The 17,314-nt window shown below is 38.7% G+C and overlaps 1 protein-coding gene across 3 annotated transcripts in view; it reads left to right on the top strand.

Annotated features, from left to right (window-relative positions):
- The window catches only part of Crb (cell polarity complex component crumbs), a 61,777-nt gene that overhangs the window by 39,111 nt on the left and 5,352 nt on the right, over positions 1–17,314 (top strand). Inside the window, exons 3-13 of one of the 3 annotated variants that reach the window (XM_076447180.1) lie at positions 130–310; positions 5,345–5,512; positions 8,434–8,761; positions 9,898–10,358; positions 11,099–11,280; positions 11,400–11,553; positions 12,591–13,055; positions 13,584–14,319; positions 14,481–14,883; positions 15,443–15,898; positions 16,129–16,881. In XM_076447180.1, the coding sequence (XP_076303295.1) occupies positions 130–310; positions 5,345–5,512; positions 8,434–8,761; positions 9,898–10,358; positions 11,099–11,280; positions 11,400–11,553; positions 12,591–13,055; positions 13,584–14,319; positions 14,481–14,883; positions 15,443–15,898; positions 16,129–16,881 (4,287 nt within the window). The remainder of the gene's footprint in view (positions 1–129; positions 311–5,344; positions 5,513–8,433; positions 8,762–9,897; positions 10,359–11,098; positions 11,281–11,399; positions 11,554–12,590; positions 13,056–13,583; positions 14,320–14,480; positions 14,884–15,442; positions 15,899–16,128; positions 16,882–17,314) is intronic. The other 2 variants (XM_076447182.1, XM_076447183.1) reach the window with 2 other exon arrangements.

Raw genomic sequence — 17,314 nt, forward strand, 5'->3', positions numbered from 1 at the left:
ATTGAGATCGTGATTCATTAGAAAATGTAATAAAGACTAGAAACGTAAACAAAGAAAAACTGTTTGTTGGATATGCGTTAACATCTAGCATTTTGTCACGCATTGTTGATTTTTACATTTTGTGTGCAGGTAATAGCTAATGCAACCTACAATGCTGCGATTCTTACGCTGCCTGACTACGACATGAACGGATCTCTCACCGTGGGGGAAGGATTCAGGGGATGTATTCTCCAAGGTCCTGGCTTCCTGTTTAACGATACTATCAATAATGGAGCCGTCTTCGGTCCCTGTCCTGCGGAAAATAAAGGATGTAAGGATTTCAGAATTCTTTTAGAAAAGTCTGCATCGTAACCTAACAATGAAAGAAAGGAATAATTGTCGATTTAAAATAGAAATTATTTTCGACAAGTTAATCGATATTCTGAAAGCTTTGATACATGAACAGTATTATAATAAATAGTCGACAAATATTAGCATTTATGCCATTTGTCGTTTACGATGGTCATTGAACTTTCTGATGTGTACACGTAAATCAATTGCTAAATCATAGAGATAATTTTCATCAAATGAAACATCTGATAACACTGTCCAACACCAAATTTGATTTCAATATACTGTTGGGTCCTTCTTATAGAGTTTTTTGCGCTGATTCCGAATCTGGTTTTAATTTTTTTCCTATACGTCCAGTTTTTGAGAAAATGGAGTTTTAAAAAAAGACATATTTTTCAACTTTAAACAAATATTGTGATGTTATTATAAAAGATATTGAATTGTTGTTTACAGCAAACGATTCTGTAGACTTTTCCGAATACAGTGATATCCAATATTAATACATTATGATTGTTTAAACATGTTTAAACAATGATTAAAGACGGAGATGCACCACTTTTGCACCAATTTTTGCGGATATTTTCGAATTTATCTCAAAAAATAAGGGTCCAGCGAAAAATTGAACTATACCGCGCGAAAGAGCAGACTTTTATCTTGAGAAACCCCCCTGTGAAGTTTGCATGGTCGACGTTTTTACCGAACCAGAAAGCAAAATATCTTCGCCCGACATGCGTTGACGCCAGTGGTGCTCTTCCACTAGCGCGGTCGTTCGTCGGGATACGGCGCGGCGCGCTGCGGTGAAACGGCGCGTGGCTATAAGCGCGCAATTATGTCAGCTTACTTAAATGTAATATTTTATTAAATGTTATACTATTGTTATTTATTATTTATTAGTATATTTATTCTGTATAAATTATTTTATGTATTTTTTAATGTTAGTCTCTCGTTTATAGTATATTTAATACAAAAAATACCTTTTGTAACAAAAAAATAATTTATTCACACACTACACTATTACACTATTTACAATGCTAATATATATGTGTACACTATTCAGATATAATACACTATATCGATTTAATATGGAGCAAACTATTTTAATTATGTATTTAAGTCAATAAAAATAGTCCCGTTTATATTGTGTTTGGACTTATTTTACTCGGAAGAATCTCGAGTGTTCATTAGCACTGTAATTACAATACATAGATAAGACGACAATTACTGAAAATAAAATTTTTCAGTCACCGCATTGCAGACTTTCCTTACATTGTATGTATTCCGTTGTCCGTAGACCGTCATTTATTTCAAAATATCGTGTTGGTTCTTAAGAAAACTGATGCCAGAGTTCAGTTTCGGCTTTGTGTTTGTTGAAATCAGTCGTGTCAAGCATTTCAAATCTGCATTGCTACGTATAAAACTTCATAAAAAACATTTATAGTTATTTATAGTATTTTAGTTGTTGTGTATATAATATATGTATTTTAGTAGTGTATTATATCTGAATAGTGTACACATATATATTAACATTGTAAATAGTGTAATAGTGTAGTGTGTGAATAAATTATTTTTTTGTTACAAAAGGTATTTTTTGTATTAAATATACTATAAACGAGAGACTAACATTAAAAAATACATAAAATAATTTATACAGAATAAATATACTAATAAATAATAAATAACAATAATATAACATTTAATAAAATATTACATTTAAGTAAGCTGACATAATTGCGCGCTTATAGCCACGCGCCGTTTCACCGCAGCGCGCCGCGCCGTATCCCGACGAACGACCACGCTAGTGGAAGAGCACCACTGGCGTCAACGCATGTCGGGCGAAGATATTTTGCTTTCTGGTTCGGTAAAACCGTCGACCATGCAAACTTCACAGGGGGGTTTCTCAAGATAAAAGTCTGCTCTTTCGCGTGGTATAGTTCAATTTTTCGCTGGACCCTTATTTTTTGAGATAAATTCGAAAATATCCGCAAAAATTGGTGCAAAAGTGGTGCATCTCCGTCTTTAATCATTGTTTAAACATGTTTAAACAATCATAATGTATTAATATTGGATATCACTGTATTCGGGAAAGTCTACAGAATCGTTTGCTGTAAACAACAATTCAATATCTTTTATAATAACATCACAATATTTGTTTAAAGTTGAAAAATATGTTTTTTTTTCAAAGCCATGATTTTCAAAAACTGGACGTATAGGAAAAAAATTAAAACCAGATTCGGAATCAGCGCAAATAACTCTATAAGAAGGACCCAACAGTATATTGAAATCACAAAAAAAGTTGAAATTTGTTGGACAGTGTAATTAATACAACTATTATTTACTGAACTTGTCAAAATGCAGGATGGGTACATTCTGTTAACTTTCATTTATTATTTCTAATTATTTATTCAATACAATAGTATAAAACGAAAGTATTATATGATTCTAGATCATTTTTATTCTATTACTTAGATCATTTTTATTCTATTACTCATTGCTATACAGTTTCATGCCCTTGCGCACTTACGAAGGGTGATCGCATTTTCAAAAACTTTTAATACAATTCCGTACTTTTTACTGCAATAGCTGATGCAGCTTTTCCCATTTTTTTTTTTTTTTTACGAAAAGCTATTAAAAGTTGTGCTTAAAGACTGCACATAAAGTTATTTCGATTTCACGTTTTTAAAGTAGCATTTGGTTCTGTCTATCGGCTTGTGTGTCTTTTCTTATTTACATGGCCCTATTCATGCTTTAGAGAATAAAGTATACTGGAAGTTCTCGTTTGATGAGAACCTAGCAAATCGATAACAAAGAAAACAATTCTATTTGACTGAGATCTACAAATTAGCTTGTAACTAGACAGCGGGTTTTTATGCAAAATAAAAATGTTCTACATGAATTGCAACGAACTGGAGTGAAATAGAAATTTAATTTCTTTCTTCGTATGGTTAATAAGTTGAAAATAATGTAACAGTATTTTTAAAATCTTCCAATGTTTTTAATCTTTTAAATTACACCTACCCATTTTTGTAATAAATGCATAAAATCCGCTATCTATTTACAACAATCTATATTTGCGCAACACATCCACAGTAAATATCTATATTTTATTAACAATTGCAGATTTGTTCTACAATATGAAATAAAATTTTGAAAATTTTCAACTACCATTCAATCTTTGTTTTTGAACAGTAGCCTACAAGAATCGGAAATGCATAACCACGTACAATTTAATAATCAGTAGCATTTGTATATTACGCTAGCGCAGCCATGCACTCGAGGATCACTTTACGTAAGATTTAATATCCATAAATTTTGCAAATCTGCAATTCAAAGTTCAAGCACCAAACTATGCAGGGTGACACTGAGATAGGTGACCAAACGATGATGGAATAGATCATGCACATATAGGTTTGGAAATGTTCGTTTTAATAACATAGGAAGAAGGCAAAAATTTATAAGAGAATGGTAAACATTTCTGGGCGCGCCAGGAAAAGTTTACCCAAAAATTTGATACCTCTTGATAAAGATAACTCGACAGTAATAGCAATGTTTGATACAATAATAATTGATTCACGGCCTACGTTATCGAATATAAGTGATCGCCATCCTTTAGAATTTCATAGTACCACGTTTGGCTGCGTATTATAGTGTCGCCTTGTACGTTTCTATCGACTCGAATACCGAACATTTCATTGCATTTGTGGAGCATTATCGAACAGTCGATAATTGAATTTCCCGATCCATTTAGTAATAATTTAAAACCGACATACAATTACTCGAAATAATATTCGGACGCTCGAAAAAAGACGATCACTTTTTTAATACTGTACTATACGATTTGAACTTTTTTGGGAAGCTAGAGCAATTAGTTTACTACAGGATGTGAAACATTTTTTTCAAAAATAGCAATTCATCGGAATTGTAGAGAAAATACTAAAAGTTGCATTTTACAACTTTTTTATGTAAAAAGTATTCGTACGCCCTTTAAAACATAATAACTTTGTTATAATTGTAACAAACGACCTGACTTTTTATAATCAATTAGAAGCATTGGTTTACGAATTGATATGCAAAAAAATTTTCCAAAAGTTATAATTTACAAGGTTACATGCAAAAGTAAAAAAGGCATTTTTTAAAACTTTTTCATTTGGGCCCTTAATGAAAATTTAAAATATATGTTTTGTAGATCTATGTTAGCTATACACATACTGAAAATTTCATCGACATCAGTTCACGCAGGAAAAAACGACACCCATCGAAAGATGTACGACTCTGTGGATTTTAAGCAGAAACTGATCAAGAGTCCTGTAAAATAACGATTTACGATCTCGTGTGTATGTCAATCGATTTCGATGAAATTTTTAGCTTGTGTGCAACTACTATAAATCTACAAAATATACTTCTAAAATTTTCTGTAAAGGCCCAAATAAAAAAGTTTTAAAAAATGCCTTTTTTACTTTTGCATTTAACCTTGTAAATTATAATTTTTGGAAAATCTTTTATGCATATCATTTCGTAAACCAATGCTTCTAATTGATTATAAAAAGTCAGGTCGTTTGGTACAATTATAAAAAAGTTATTCTGTTTTAAAGGGCGTACGAATACTTTTAGTATTTTATCTACAATTCTCTCTCTCTCTCTCTCTCTCTCTCTCTCCCCGATCGATAGAAATTTTTTAAAAATTTCTTTTCACATCCTGTAGTAAACTACTTGCTCTAGCTTCCCAAAAAAGTTCAAATCGTATAGTCCAATATTAAAAAAGTTGTCGTCTTTTTTCGAGCGTCCGAATATTAATTCGAGTAATTGTACCTACTCGTATATGCGATAGCTGTTTGCCGGCGACAGGAAATTTTAGATGGTCCCACACTTTTCGGATTTAAAGATCACGCCTAATATCGATCTCGAATTTCTAAGTAGGCTCTCGCAGCGTGTACACGCGTGACTATGTGTGTTTGTGTGTGCGTCACTTCTACAAATAGCGGATTGCATGGCAGACTTTGTTTTGCGAAACTTTCAGGTGGTACCAGCGGACTCGGAGATGGTGTAGGACCAAGCACAGTTCCCACCATGGATTTCTGTGGTCACGAGCCATGCATGATGCATGGCAAGTGCGTGTCACGGCAGGATCGTTACGAGTGCCACTGTTACGCCCGATATTCCGGCAACAACTGTCAAATTGATAATGGTAGACCTCGATGTTGTATACGAGGTTTTCGCACGAATTCAAAAATAGAAACGGATACATGGCCTTGTACAATTATCATTATATGTTACGATTGCCTCCATTTCCTTCTGTGATTGCCAAAAATTACGTAACATAGACGTAGACCGGAGCAGAGGAACTGACGGCCCACGGGCCGGCACACTGTTCTTAGTGCCTACCAGCCCCCCACCATTCGACTGGTACCCTATGGGAGAAATCTTAGATCGTATACACTAGTGGAATTAATTCTGGACACTTCTTTATACTTACACTTCACATTTATTCAAATTATTTAATATACAGAGTGTCTCAGCTGAAGGAGGCCACCTAAGTAGCTCCTTTATTCTTAATGACAAAAAAAAAAATATTTATGGCATAATTTAAATAGTATCGAAGGAGGAATACCATAGAAGAACAATTTCTTTTTGTCCAGTTATTTTTTCATAGTTTTTTCAAGATCATCGTTATTTTTTATCGGGAAAACTTTCTTTTTTATTCCATCTTGTTAATGACTTAAGCATATTCAAATGTATTTTTCAGTCGCTATAAGATGGAATAAAAAAATAAGTTTTACCGATAAAAAAAATAACGATGACCTTGAAAAAACTATGAAAAAATAATCGGACAAAAGAAATTGTTCTTCTATGATATGCCTTCTTCGATACCATTTAAATTATGCCATAAATATTTTTTATGCCATTAAAAATAAAGGAGATATTTAGGTGGCCTCCTTCAGCTGAGACACTCTGTATACATATAATCATTCATATTTTATATTCTAATCATCATTTTCTAATTTTAGGGCGTCGCTTGTATAAAAAAAAATCAGTAAAAAGACTATAAGACAGCCATACTTTTATATTATATTGATATATAATAAAAATTACAATTTCAACACGTTTCGACGTATTCGAAGCCATTTTATAGTCGTTATTCATACTTTTAAGAACTTTTCTAAAGCCTGACTAAAACACAGTGTCCGAAATTAATTCCACCAGTGTACGTAACATGCCTTATTCCAAGATTATGTCTACCAGATGACGCTTGTGGACAAATTGCTATAGTCTCTTAAGAAGTCGCAGTATCGGGAAGCTAAAGTGTTAGAGGGGAAAGGGGAATCGTCGACGTATCGTATCTCATTCTCTATCAATATTTATGGAAACTGGACATTTATTTTAGTACATAACGAACTACAATAGAATCTCGATTAACCGGATCCCGATTATAAACAAATATGCGTTTAAATATGATTACTAGACTGCGGATCTTTGTGCAAAATAAAAATTGTCTGCATCGATTGCAAGAAATAGAAACCCATTTCATTTTCACTTTTTTCAATTTTCTAACAATTTTGAATTTCATCTACTTAATTTTACTGTAAATGCATAAAGATCCGCAGTCTAATAATTATATTATGAAGGGAAATAAATTTTCAAAAATAAAAAATTTATTTTGGGATATAATGTACATTTTAATGTCGGGCCTTATCTTGTCCGGGCTGTTTGTTTCCCGATCCAGCCGGTTAATCGAGGTCCTACTGTATTACAAAAAAATTGAACACTTTTTGATCGACAGTATAGGTAGCTTTAAACAATGTAGAACGCTCAGGTGACTTTTACATCGAGTATACACACAAATAATAAATACACTTCCTGTCCGAGGTAATGAAACGTCCGAGTTAATGCACAGTCGATAATCGATAACAATTTACGAGAAAAATAATTGGATGCAGCGAAAATTCTGACGATAGAAATATAATTTACGCTAATGATTAAACGTTTGTATGTATACGTTGATTATGATAGCGCCTACATTTACAATATGACAACATGTTCAAGTTTTATTGCATTAAAATTCGTGCAGGAATCGCCAAGTGTGGCTAGATTTCCAATTAAACGGACGAGTATCAAAGTGTTGACGTGTGATTCAATATTGTTTTAATTGGATTTCGCGTTTCTAATAAGACCTTGTATTATAGTATGGCATGACAGCTCGATATGTTACACGTAATTGCAAAATGGGGACAGAAGTATATGTATGCGAATTTACAATTTCCTGTAGAATACCACAAGGCCATGAATCTGTTTTCTATTCCGAATGGACGGTTTTTACTCTTCTTCGCTGAGTGTTTCTTTTCTATTAGCTTACGGAGGTGTACACAAATGCCCAGTAAGCAATCTGTGCTTGATTTGCTATGGATTTGCCACCAACACTTGTCTACGAATTCCGACGCATCTGTTTCCGCATTAGGCTCGGAATTTGTCGACAAAATGGGCAAATTCACAACAAATAGCTACCAAATTCTGCTCCAAGCATGGCCTCGACAACAAAAATGACGTTTGCGTTTTGCTCGCAAAGTACGATTACAAACATCGATGAAAATTTGCTCGAAGCAGGTTTGGCTGACTGGGGGTGGCTTTCACTGAACATCTAATAGCTTTAATTTGCGATTAAAAATGGACATTGCATGGACAATTGTTTTGGGATCAAATCCGAAAGCACATCATTTTCAAACGCACATAAAAATCGCGTTCGCACACAGCTACTCCTTACAAACACTTGACCTCGTCAATCGTTTCGATCATGGGAAACCACGTACACACTACGGAAACGGGATACCCATTATTTCGCTCATTATTTTCGACCGTAGAACAAACTGTGTCCCGGTGCTTCCTGTCTTGAATATAATATTACAATCGTAGAATTCATCTGCAACATTATTTTGCGTTTCTTCTTCCCATGGCTGACTTCCTGGATGGTACATTAGGTGTCTGGATTTTGGGGGCCCACTGGCGTTAACCGTTTCTGCACAAATACTTTCATTTGTTTTCTGCGTTTCTTGTTCACTAATTCCTTCCCGACTGACTTGTTAGCGGCAGCTTTACACCGTCTGAATTTTACAGGCTCGCCGTGTTTGAAAATCCCCTGTCGCAATGGCGGCACGTGTAACGAAGATCAGAAGGGAGACTTCAGTTGCACGTGCAAGCCCGGATTCACCGGAACTTACTGCGAATCGCAGCTCGGCACACGGTTCTGCGAGCAAAGCCCGTGCAGAAACGACGGCGTTTGCCTGGCACTCGCCGACAGCGAATACAAGTGCGACTGCTTGCCTGGATGGACGGGGAAAAATTGCGAAATCAATTTCGATGAGTGCAACCCGAATCCTTGCAGGCACGATGGCGTTTGCATCGACGGCATCAATAACTATACCTGTATATGCGATCGAACAGGGTACGTGCACAACATTCATTCAATATTATTATCATTATTATCCCTTAGCACTCGAATGACCCGAGACGCCTGTTCTATTATTCAAAATATTGTTTATATTGTATTCCAATTACATTTTATTTCAATCATATTTCATTTTAATTAAAGTCATGATTCGCGTAATTATCAATTAAATGAAGTGAAAGGTTCGAATTACGTAATGCAATTACAATGTATTTAAATTAGCACAACCCCAGTAAGCAAACATGATCGATTTTGGACAGTAGGCTGTGCCAGCAAAACAACATACTTCTGCGTCCGAATAAGTATCGTTTTATGCTGGCACAGTAGAGCAGAACGAAGGCAGCTCGGTCCTTCGTTTAAGAGGGCAGCACGGTCGCACTAACATGGCGGACGTCGGATAATATCCCTTGTGTAGTTAACCTAAATGTACAGATTATTTAAAACCTCTCTATATTTAGCATGTTTGCACAAATTCTCATTATAAGACTATAAATTAATATATTATCGAGTGAAGAATGGGCATTCAGAGAAATTTTGTAATATATTTTAGAGGAACATTAACAAATTGTTGAAATAAATACAGTAAATACGTACGTGGGTACCCGGTTGACTACGACTACACAAGGAATATACACGATCGACATCCGCCATATTAGTGCGACCGTGCTGCCCTCTAAAACAAAGGACCTAACCCAGACCGGGCCAGCATAAAGTGATAGTCTGCGTCCGAATAAGTATCGCTTTATGCTGGCATCGTGTGCTGTCCAAAATCGAGCAGATTCTGAGCATCCTCAGCTTCGAGCGCGTTCTGACAGTTTAATGCTTGCCATCTGCTGGCATCGTACGATTACAGGCTGTGCTTAATGTCTGCTCGAGGCAGGCCTGGCTGACTGGGGCTCTGCCCCAAAGTTATGTCTAATAAAGCTGTAAAATGTAACAGCAGTTCTTGATCAAAACGTTTAATGAGATTCGCATTCTGAAATCAGACATTTCATATGTAACAACCTAATACTTAATAATCTACGTGTAATTCAGATGGCCCTCTTAGCTGAATCACCCTGTATCGTGCTATCATTCCACTGCTTTGCCATGGTTCTTTGCCCAGCTAATCTAGAAAGTCGTTCCCGTTGCAGGTACGAGGGTGTTAATTGCGAGATCGACATCGACGAGTGCATGGCGAATCCCTGTTTAAATAAAGGCGTGTGCTACGACATCTACGGTGGTTACATTTGTAATTGCCCGAACGGGTTCGAGGGTCAAAACTGCGAATTCAATCTAAACGAGTGTTTGTCGAGTCCGTGCAAGCATGGCGGCGATTGCGTGGACGACGTTGGCTCGTATCATTGCAACTGCCCGCCTGAATATGCAGGTCGCCATTGTGAGCTAAGAAGCCTGTGCGAAAACGCAGCCTGCCCACTGAACAGTATCTGCGTGGAAGACGCGCACGGCCCACAATGCGTTTGCAATCCCGGGTTCATGGGCAATCCTCCGAACTGCACCATCAATTACTGCGCCAGCAACCCATGTGACAATGGCGGGACTTGCACGAGCAACAAGGACGGGTATAACTGTACTTGTCCACCTGAATGGAAAGGTAAGCACGAAGGAAAGTATGCGTACGCATCAAATTGCATAAACCGGTCAGTCACTGTCAGTAACGTCACGTGACGGGAAGGTAGAGTGGGGGACACAAATCTTAATCTGGCGACACTGACACCAGTGTCAACCTGTCTCACTAATTCATCTATCAACTTCAAGCAAAACACTCTCGAGATTTTTTATTACTCGCCTTACCAATGGTAATGTATAAACTGCGAATATTCATGCATTTATAGCAAAATTAAGTAGATGAAATTCGAAATTGATGCAAAATTGATGATTTCTCCTCTATTAAAATCATTTAGGGAATAAATAACATCCAATTTGGTTTCTATTTCTTGCAATCGATGCAGGCAATTTTTATTTTGCATGAAGGTCCGCAGTCTAGTAATGTATAACAGATGTGAAGATTCTCTAAACACAATGAGTACGCGTAACGTGTCTATAGAATACAAACAAAAATCTGTGTATGAGCAGCCATGTTTGAAACAATTAAGTCTCATGGAACATAGAACACAAAAAAAAACCAGCAAGTTTTTACGAACCTAATCAATGTTTACACTTTGTTGTGAGTGTGTGCCCTTTCACCTAATAAGAATATACTCTCACCGTTACCAAATTACTATTCTCACACGTAATTTCACTCCTCAACCCTTTCGAAAAGGTTTCCCCCAGGGGTAGCCTTTCAGCCTGTGTTGTCTAACATGCTTTTTGTGTGGTGTGTCGACTTATCAGGAGCGACATGTCTATCGCCCGCCTCGGAATGGTGTTCGGCCTGTTACAACGGGGGCAGTTGCCACGAGACGCGTTTCGGTATCATGTGTCAATGTCCGAGATTTTGGTCCGGGCCCCAATGCAAGGACCCGATCACCTGTCTCGATCTACCGTGTAAACAAGCTTCCGCTTGCCACGACTATGTGAGTGAGACCCTTGCACACGGCTTTGCATGCACGTGCAGCCGATTAATCGAGCGTGTCCCGTCGAATCTATCTCTATGTGGCCTCTTGCTTTGTTTGTTACGTCTCGCTCCGTACAGCCTGGCGGCTATTATTGCACCTGCGAACCAGGATGGACAGGCCCCGAATGCTCCATCGATGTGGACGAATGTTCCAGCAATCCTTGCCGCAACGGAGGGATCTGCATCGATCAACTGAATAGCTACTACTGTCAATGTCTCGCGGGATTCACTGGTAATCACTCGATTCGTGTACTCATCTCTATTTTGCACTGACGCGACGCTTCGCTTGCCAACCTCTTCGCTAATCTAATCTTTCTCGTATCTACGATCTGATACACTTGTTCGCTTCACGCAACTTCATCAATTACTTCGTTGTACAGAAAAGTCGCGATTTGATTCCTATCGCCAGTTCCGAGCAGGGAGAAAAATCATATAGGGACACTATCTTTTTTTATGACTGCGTGTACCGCGCCGAAAGCACAAAGGAAGCCGAACGTAGAAAAGGACAGCATGCAAACGCGGATCGCGCGGCCGAAGTGTATCGGCGTGAACCACTACTAATCCAATTACAAAATTTATTTTTTTATGGGACAGTCACAGACTTATTTGTGGCATTCTTCTGATTAAAATGACACCAAACGAGATACAATTTGGCCTATATTTACTGTAACGTGAAGCATAACTTGAAATTGAAATTATATCGTGTTTAGTGTCATTTTAGTGCAAAGAAATGTTTGGCCTTGGCTGCCATAGGTGTATTCTACATCTTGGGATCGACAAAGATCTGTAAGAAAAAGTTGCTGCAAAATCGTCCTTGATCTTGAATGTCAAGGTCAATTTTTTTTTTTTACATTGCATTGTATTCTACTCTGTTCCCCATGATGCGTAAAATACAATGCAATGTCAAAAGAATTGGGCCTTGAAATTCAAGGTCAAATACAATTTCTTCATCAAGCCGAAGACGTAGAATATGCCTATGGCAGCCAAGACCAAACATTTCGTTACACCCTGTACACTTCTGAGAAGCGTGAATCTTGAAGACAATTATCTTTTACAAATGTCTGCGGTCGATTTTAGAGATCATTTATCACTCCCATAATTTACAATTACAACTGTAACCAATTATGAAGTCCGATCGTGGTCTGCCATTGTGAGTAAACACTGAATGACTACAAATAATTGATAATTTCTCGGTAAATCGCAACACAGATACATTGCTATGAAAATGCAGTAGCCACCGTTAAATAAAACACATTTCTCTTCGAATAGGAAAGGTTTGCCAGTTCAACGTCGACGAGTGTGTATCGCAGCCCTGTCAAAATGGCGGCACGTGCATCGACCAAATTAACGGATACACCTGTAACTGCACGAAAGATTACATGGACGAGAACTGCGAACGAGAGTACAACGCGTGTGCCCTAAATCCTTGCAAGAACAACGGGACCTGCACGCCGATGCCGAGATCGCGACGCGAATTTGTTTGCGAGTGTCCCCCGGGTTTCGAAGGGAAGGTCTGCGACATCAACGTGGACGATTGCGTCGATGTGGTATGCCCTGACGGCAGAATATGTGTCGATGGTATCGCTGGTTACGAGTGCAAGTGCCACGAGGGATACAGGGACCCTAATTGTACCCTCATCGTTGACCACTGCGCGACGAAACCTTGCAATAACGGCACGTGTATTGATCTTGGAGAACGCGGTCTTGAGTGCAGATGCAACCCTGGATTTCAAGGTGAGTTCTAACTAACAGTATTAACTTTCATTTAAATTTCAATCATTACATATTAGACTGCGGATCTTCGTGCATTTATGAAGAAATTGGTTGGGTGAAATATAGAACAGTAAAAGATTATAAAAATTCAAGAATGCTGTAATGTTGCTTTTAATAGAACAAAGTCGTTAAGGGATGAAATAAATTTTTGTGTTATACCTGCTTCCCACATTCAAAGCAAAACATTTTTATTTTGCATGAAGATCCGCAGTCTACTGATTAGCTTTTAATGAAATAATGCGCGAGAACTGGTCACTACACACGACATGGCGGTGCTAACCTGTCAAAAACACTGGAAATCGCTCAACTTCAAACATTTATAACTTTTTATCCATTGATCCTCCAAGATCGAAACTTGGATTTCTCACATCTTCTCGTCCAAATCTAGTAGATAACAAAGGCAAACATTTCCGGTTACGCGAGGAAAAGTTTCCCCACTGTATCTGAATCTAAATTGATCAGTTATTCAAATGTTGTTTGTTCTTGCAGGGAAATTATGCGACGAAGATGTAGACGAATGTGAGGTGAAAGGTGCCACGCTGTGCAACTACGGCATCTGCGTGAACAATGAAGGCAGCTACAACTGCTACTGCAGGCCGGGATATTCTGGGGACCATTGCGACATCAACATCGACGAGTGCTTGTGCGGCCCGTGCAAGAATAACGCCACGTGCGTCGACGGTATTAACACGTTCGAGTGTCAATGTCCACCGGGGTACACCGGTAAAACGTGCGACGTGGACGTGAACGAATGCGAGAGTCATCCTTGCCTGAACGGTGCGACGTGCGTCGACGAGATCGCCAATTACATGTGCTTCTGTTCGCCTGGGTTCCGCGGTTTAAATTGCGAGATTAATAACGACGATTGCGAGCCGGAGCCCTGCTTGAACCACGGCCGATGCAACGATGGCATAAACAATTACACCTGCGACTGCAGCGACACCGGATTCGAAGGCCCACGCTGCGAGAAGAACATCGACGACTGTATATCGGACCCTTGCGTGAACGGTGCAACCTGCATAGACGACATTAAAAAGTATAAGTGCCGATGCTACGACGGCTACACCGGTAAGAACTGCGAGGTGGACATAGACGAGTGCGAGAGTTCGCCCTGCAAATACAATGGCACCTGCCTCGAGAGATCGAACAAGCAACTATACAAGAGCGATTCGAAGACTTTACCTTCGATCTTCAATCAGGAATTCAACTATGCGAACGCAAGTGGGTTAGTATCATAAAATTTTACATTTAACGATTGCTGATAGCTCATTGGTGTTTCGGGGATTTTTAATGACTCTGCTACAGTAAAGTCCCATTCTAAGCGCGACGGAGGTAACTATTCTAAGTCACTTCAAACTAACTAACTACTTTTAATTTTCGTTTCAGGTACGAGTGCATCTGCGTTCAAGGTGTGACGGGTAAAAATTGTGAAGTAAATATCAACGAATGCGAAAGCAGCCCCTGCCAAGCTGGAACCTGCGTGGATCGTATCGGCGGTTACACCTGCGAATGCGACGAGGGTTACGAAGGAGATCATTGTCAGCACGATATCGACGAGTGCAAAAGGTACACGCCATGCGTGCACGGTGTATGCACCGATGGCAGAGCCGATTATACGTGCTCATGCGAACCCGAATATGGCGGGAAGAATTGTTCGATAGAGCTCATTGGTTGCCAAGGAAATGCTTGTCAAAACGGTGGAACATGCTGGCCATATCTCGTCGACGAGACAATACATAAGTTCAATTGTACTTGTCCAAACGGTTACCATGGAGAAATTTGCGATTACGTAAGTATTATACATGTATAGTGTGCATTTCTTATAGAGAATGTTTCGTTATTAATGGAATTAAAATTTATATGAACATTAATAATCATTAATAATCTCATAGTAATGAGACATTCTGCACAAATAAAACGTTCTGCCGTTTCATATATAGTTTGATAAAACACTCGTATTTCTACACAAAATCTTTTACTTATAAATAGACTGCGGAAGTTTATGCAATTTGCAATTTTTCGAGACGGTTTTTAAGGAGGGGGAATCAAATAAGATATTGTTTTCAGTGGTAGTAGCCTTTTTGTAAATCTAAAATACATCAAAATTTGATTAAATTCGGTCGAAGGATATATTCTGGCATTTTTTGAAAATTTTCAGAAGCCAGAAATGCATAAGGATCCGCAATCTACTTATAAATCTTATTGTCATGTATCTGATCAAAACTACAATATGATTTAATGGCACTTCTTGTTCTTGCACAATATGTATAATAGGAAAAGGTGCGTAAGGGTGAAGGTAATGATTCCTTGATCGGTGCCATCAAGATAATTTTATGCCATTCTCGTAGGTTACAACGATGTCCCTGAGCGGCAGTTCATACGTCCTGGTGAACACGACTCGAGATGAAGGCTATGACATACAATTCCGTTTCCGCACAACCCTTTCAGACGGGCTGCTTGCTATTGGCAAAGGATCGACATTTTATATACTGGAACTTGTGGATGGCAAATTGAATCTGCACTCGAGCCTCTTGAACAAATGGGGTGGAGTGTTCATCGGTAACGACTTGAACAACGCCAATTGGCAGAAAGTGTTCGTCGCGATTAATACCACGCACTTGGTGCTCTCGGCTAACGAGGAGCAGACGATTTATCCTATTAGCTTGACCGAGGGATCCACTTCTAATCACACATCCTTCCCGATGACTTACGTCGGTGGAACCATCACGTCCCTACGTCAATTGAGCCATGGTCCCAATTCCTTCGTGGGATGTACCGAAGATGTCGTCATTAACGGTGAATGGGTATGTCATATTTTATCGTTGGACGATTCATTTCGTACGAAGAAACGAGTTAAATCATTCAATGCTGTGTTCTTTTAATCCTTTGCACTCGGAGCTATTTTAACTGGAAAATTAAACATTTCTACCGCCCTAAATATTTTCATTCCCCATGATTTTTGAAATTTTATGGATATAATAACATGCTGTACGTGCATTACTCAAAATCTGAGATCGAAAAAATGTCTGCTTAGGTATACTCTGGCACATCGTCGGAAACGGTGTACATGGAGGGCGTGGAACCAGGTTGTCATCGAGAAGCCCAATGTATGCCGAATCCTTGTAAAAATGGCGGACACTGTACAGACCGGTGGAGCGATTTTTCTTGCCAATGTGAGCGGCCGTATCTCGGCCATACTTGCCAATACAATATGACAGCGGCTACGTTCGGATACGAAAAAATAGCGAATAGTTATGTAACAGTAAAAGTGTCTGACCCAGCTCGAAAATCCGTCAGATCGATCGTTGATATTTCTATGTTCATTCGCACAAGGCAAGATAGAGGCGACATATTTTATTTAGGCTCGGAACCGAGTCCACAAACGGATTTCAAGCCGCAGGAAAAAACGTATATAGCCGCACAATTGGAAGGCGGCGAATTGCTCGTTCGAATTCAGTTCAATGGCACAGAAGCGTACACAGTCGGTGGTGTGAAGCTCAACGACGGAAATAATCATCTGATACAAGTGATTCGTAACGTGACGTTGGTTCAAGTGAAGATTAACGGAACCGAATACTTCCGTAAAACTATCAGCGCTTCCGGCCAGCTGAACGTTACCGTTTTGTACCTGGGAGGACTGCCACAGGCATCCAGATATATACGTCAAGTCGACAATCGACAGATAGAAGTACCGCAAGCCCCGCAAGTGAACTTCAAAGGGATCATTCAAGATGTACAGATATCAAACGGATCCGATACTATGGTCGTCCAATTCTTCCCTCTGGAGGTAAGGGAATATTTATACTTTGTCGTCAGATAGTCAAATCTTCTCTAAGCAGATTTGTCGAGTATACACGTTATAAGGGTAATCACTTAGCGCCGGACAACACCTAACAGTAGTGCGCGCCTTCGTGCGCGCGGTCCGTCGAAATGTTCAGGTCTGTACGAGGCGTTAGATTGGGACTTTACTGTAGCAGAGTCATTAAAAATCTCTGAAACACTAATGGGCTATCAGTCGTTGAAATGTCAAATTTTACGACATTAACCCACTTGCGTTCGCATAGTTGAATTCCTGATTGAAGATCGAAGGTAACGTCTTCGAATCGCTCTTGTATATTTATGATTTTGTCTTTAGTAAGCTGTATCTCATCACAGAATCATCTGAAATGAATACTATTTTGGATTTTGGAGTTTTAAAGGATTGTCAGTTTATAAGAAAA

The sequence above is a fragment of the Lasioglossum baleicum genome, chromosome 1, assembly GCF_051020765.1.
Source record: "Lasioglossum baleicum chromosome 1, iyLasBale1, whole genome shotgun sequence".
In the NCBI taxonomy this organism is placed as follows: Eukaryota; Metazoa; Arthropoda; class Insecta; order Hymenoptera; family Halictidae; genus Lasioglossum; species Lasioglossum baleicum.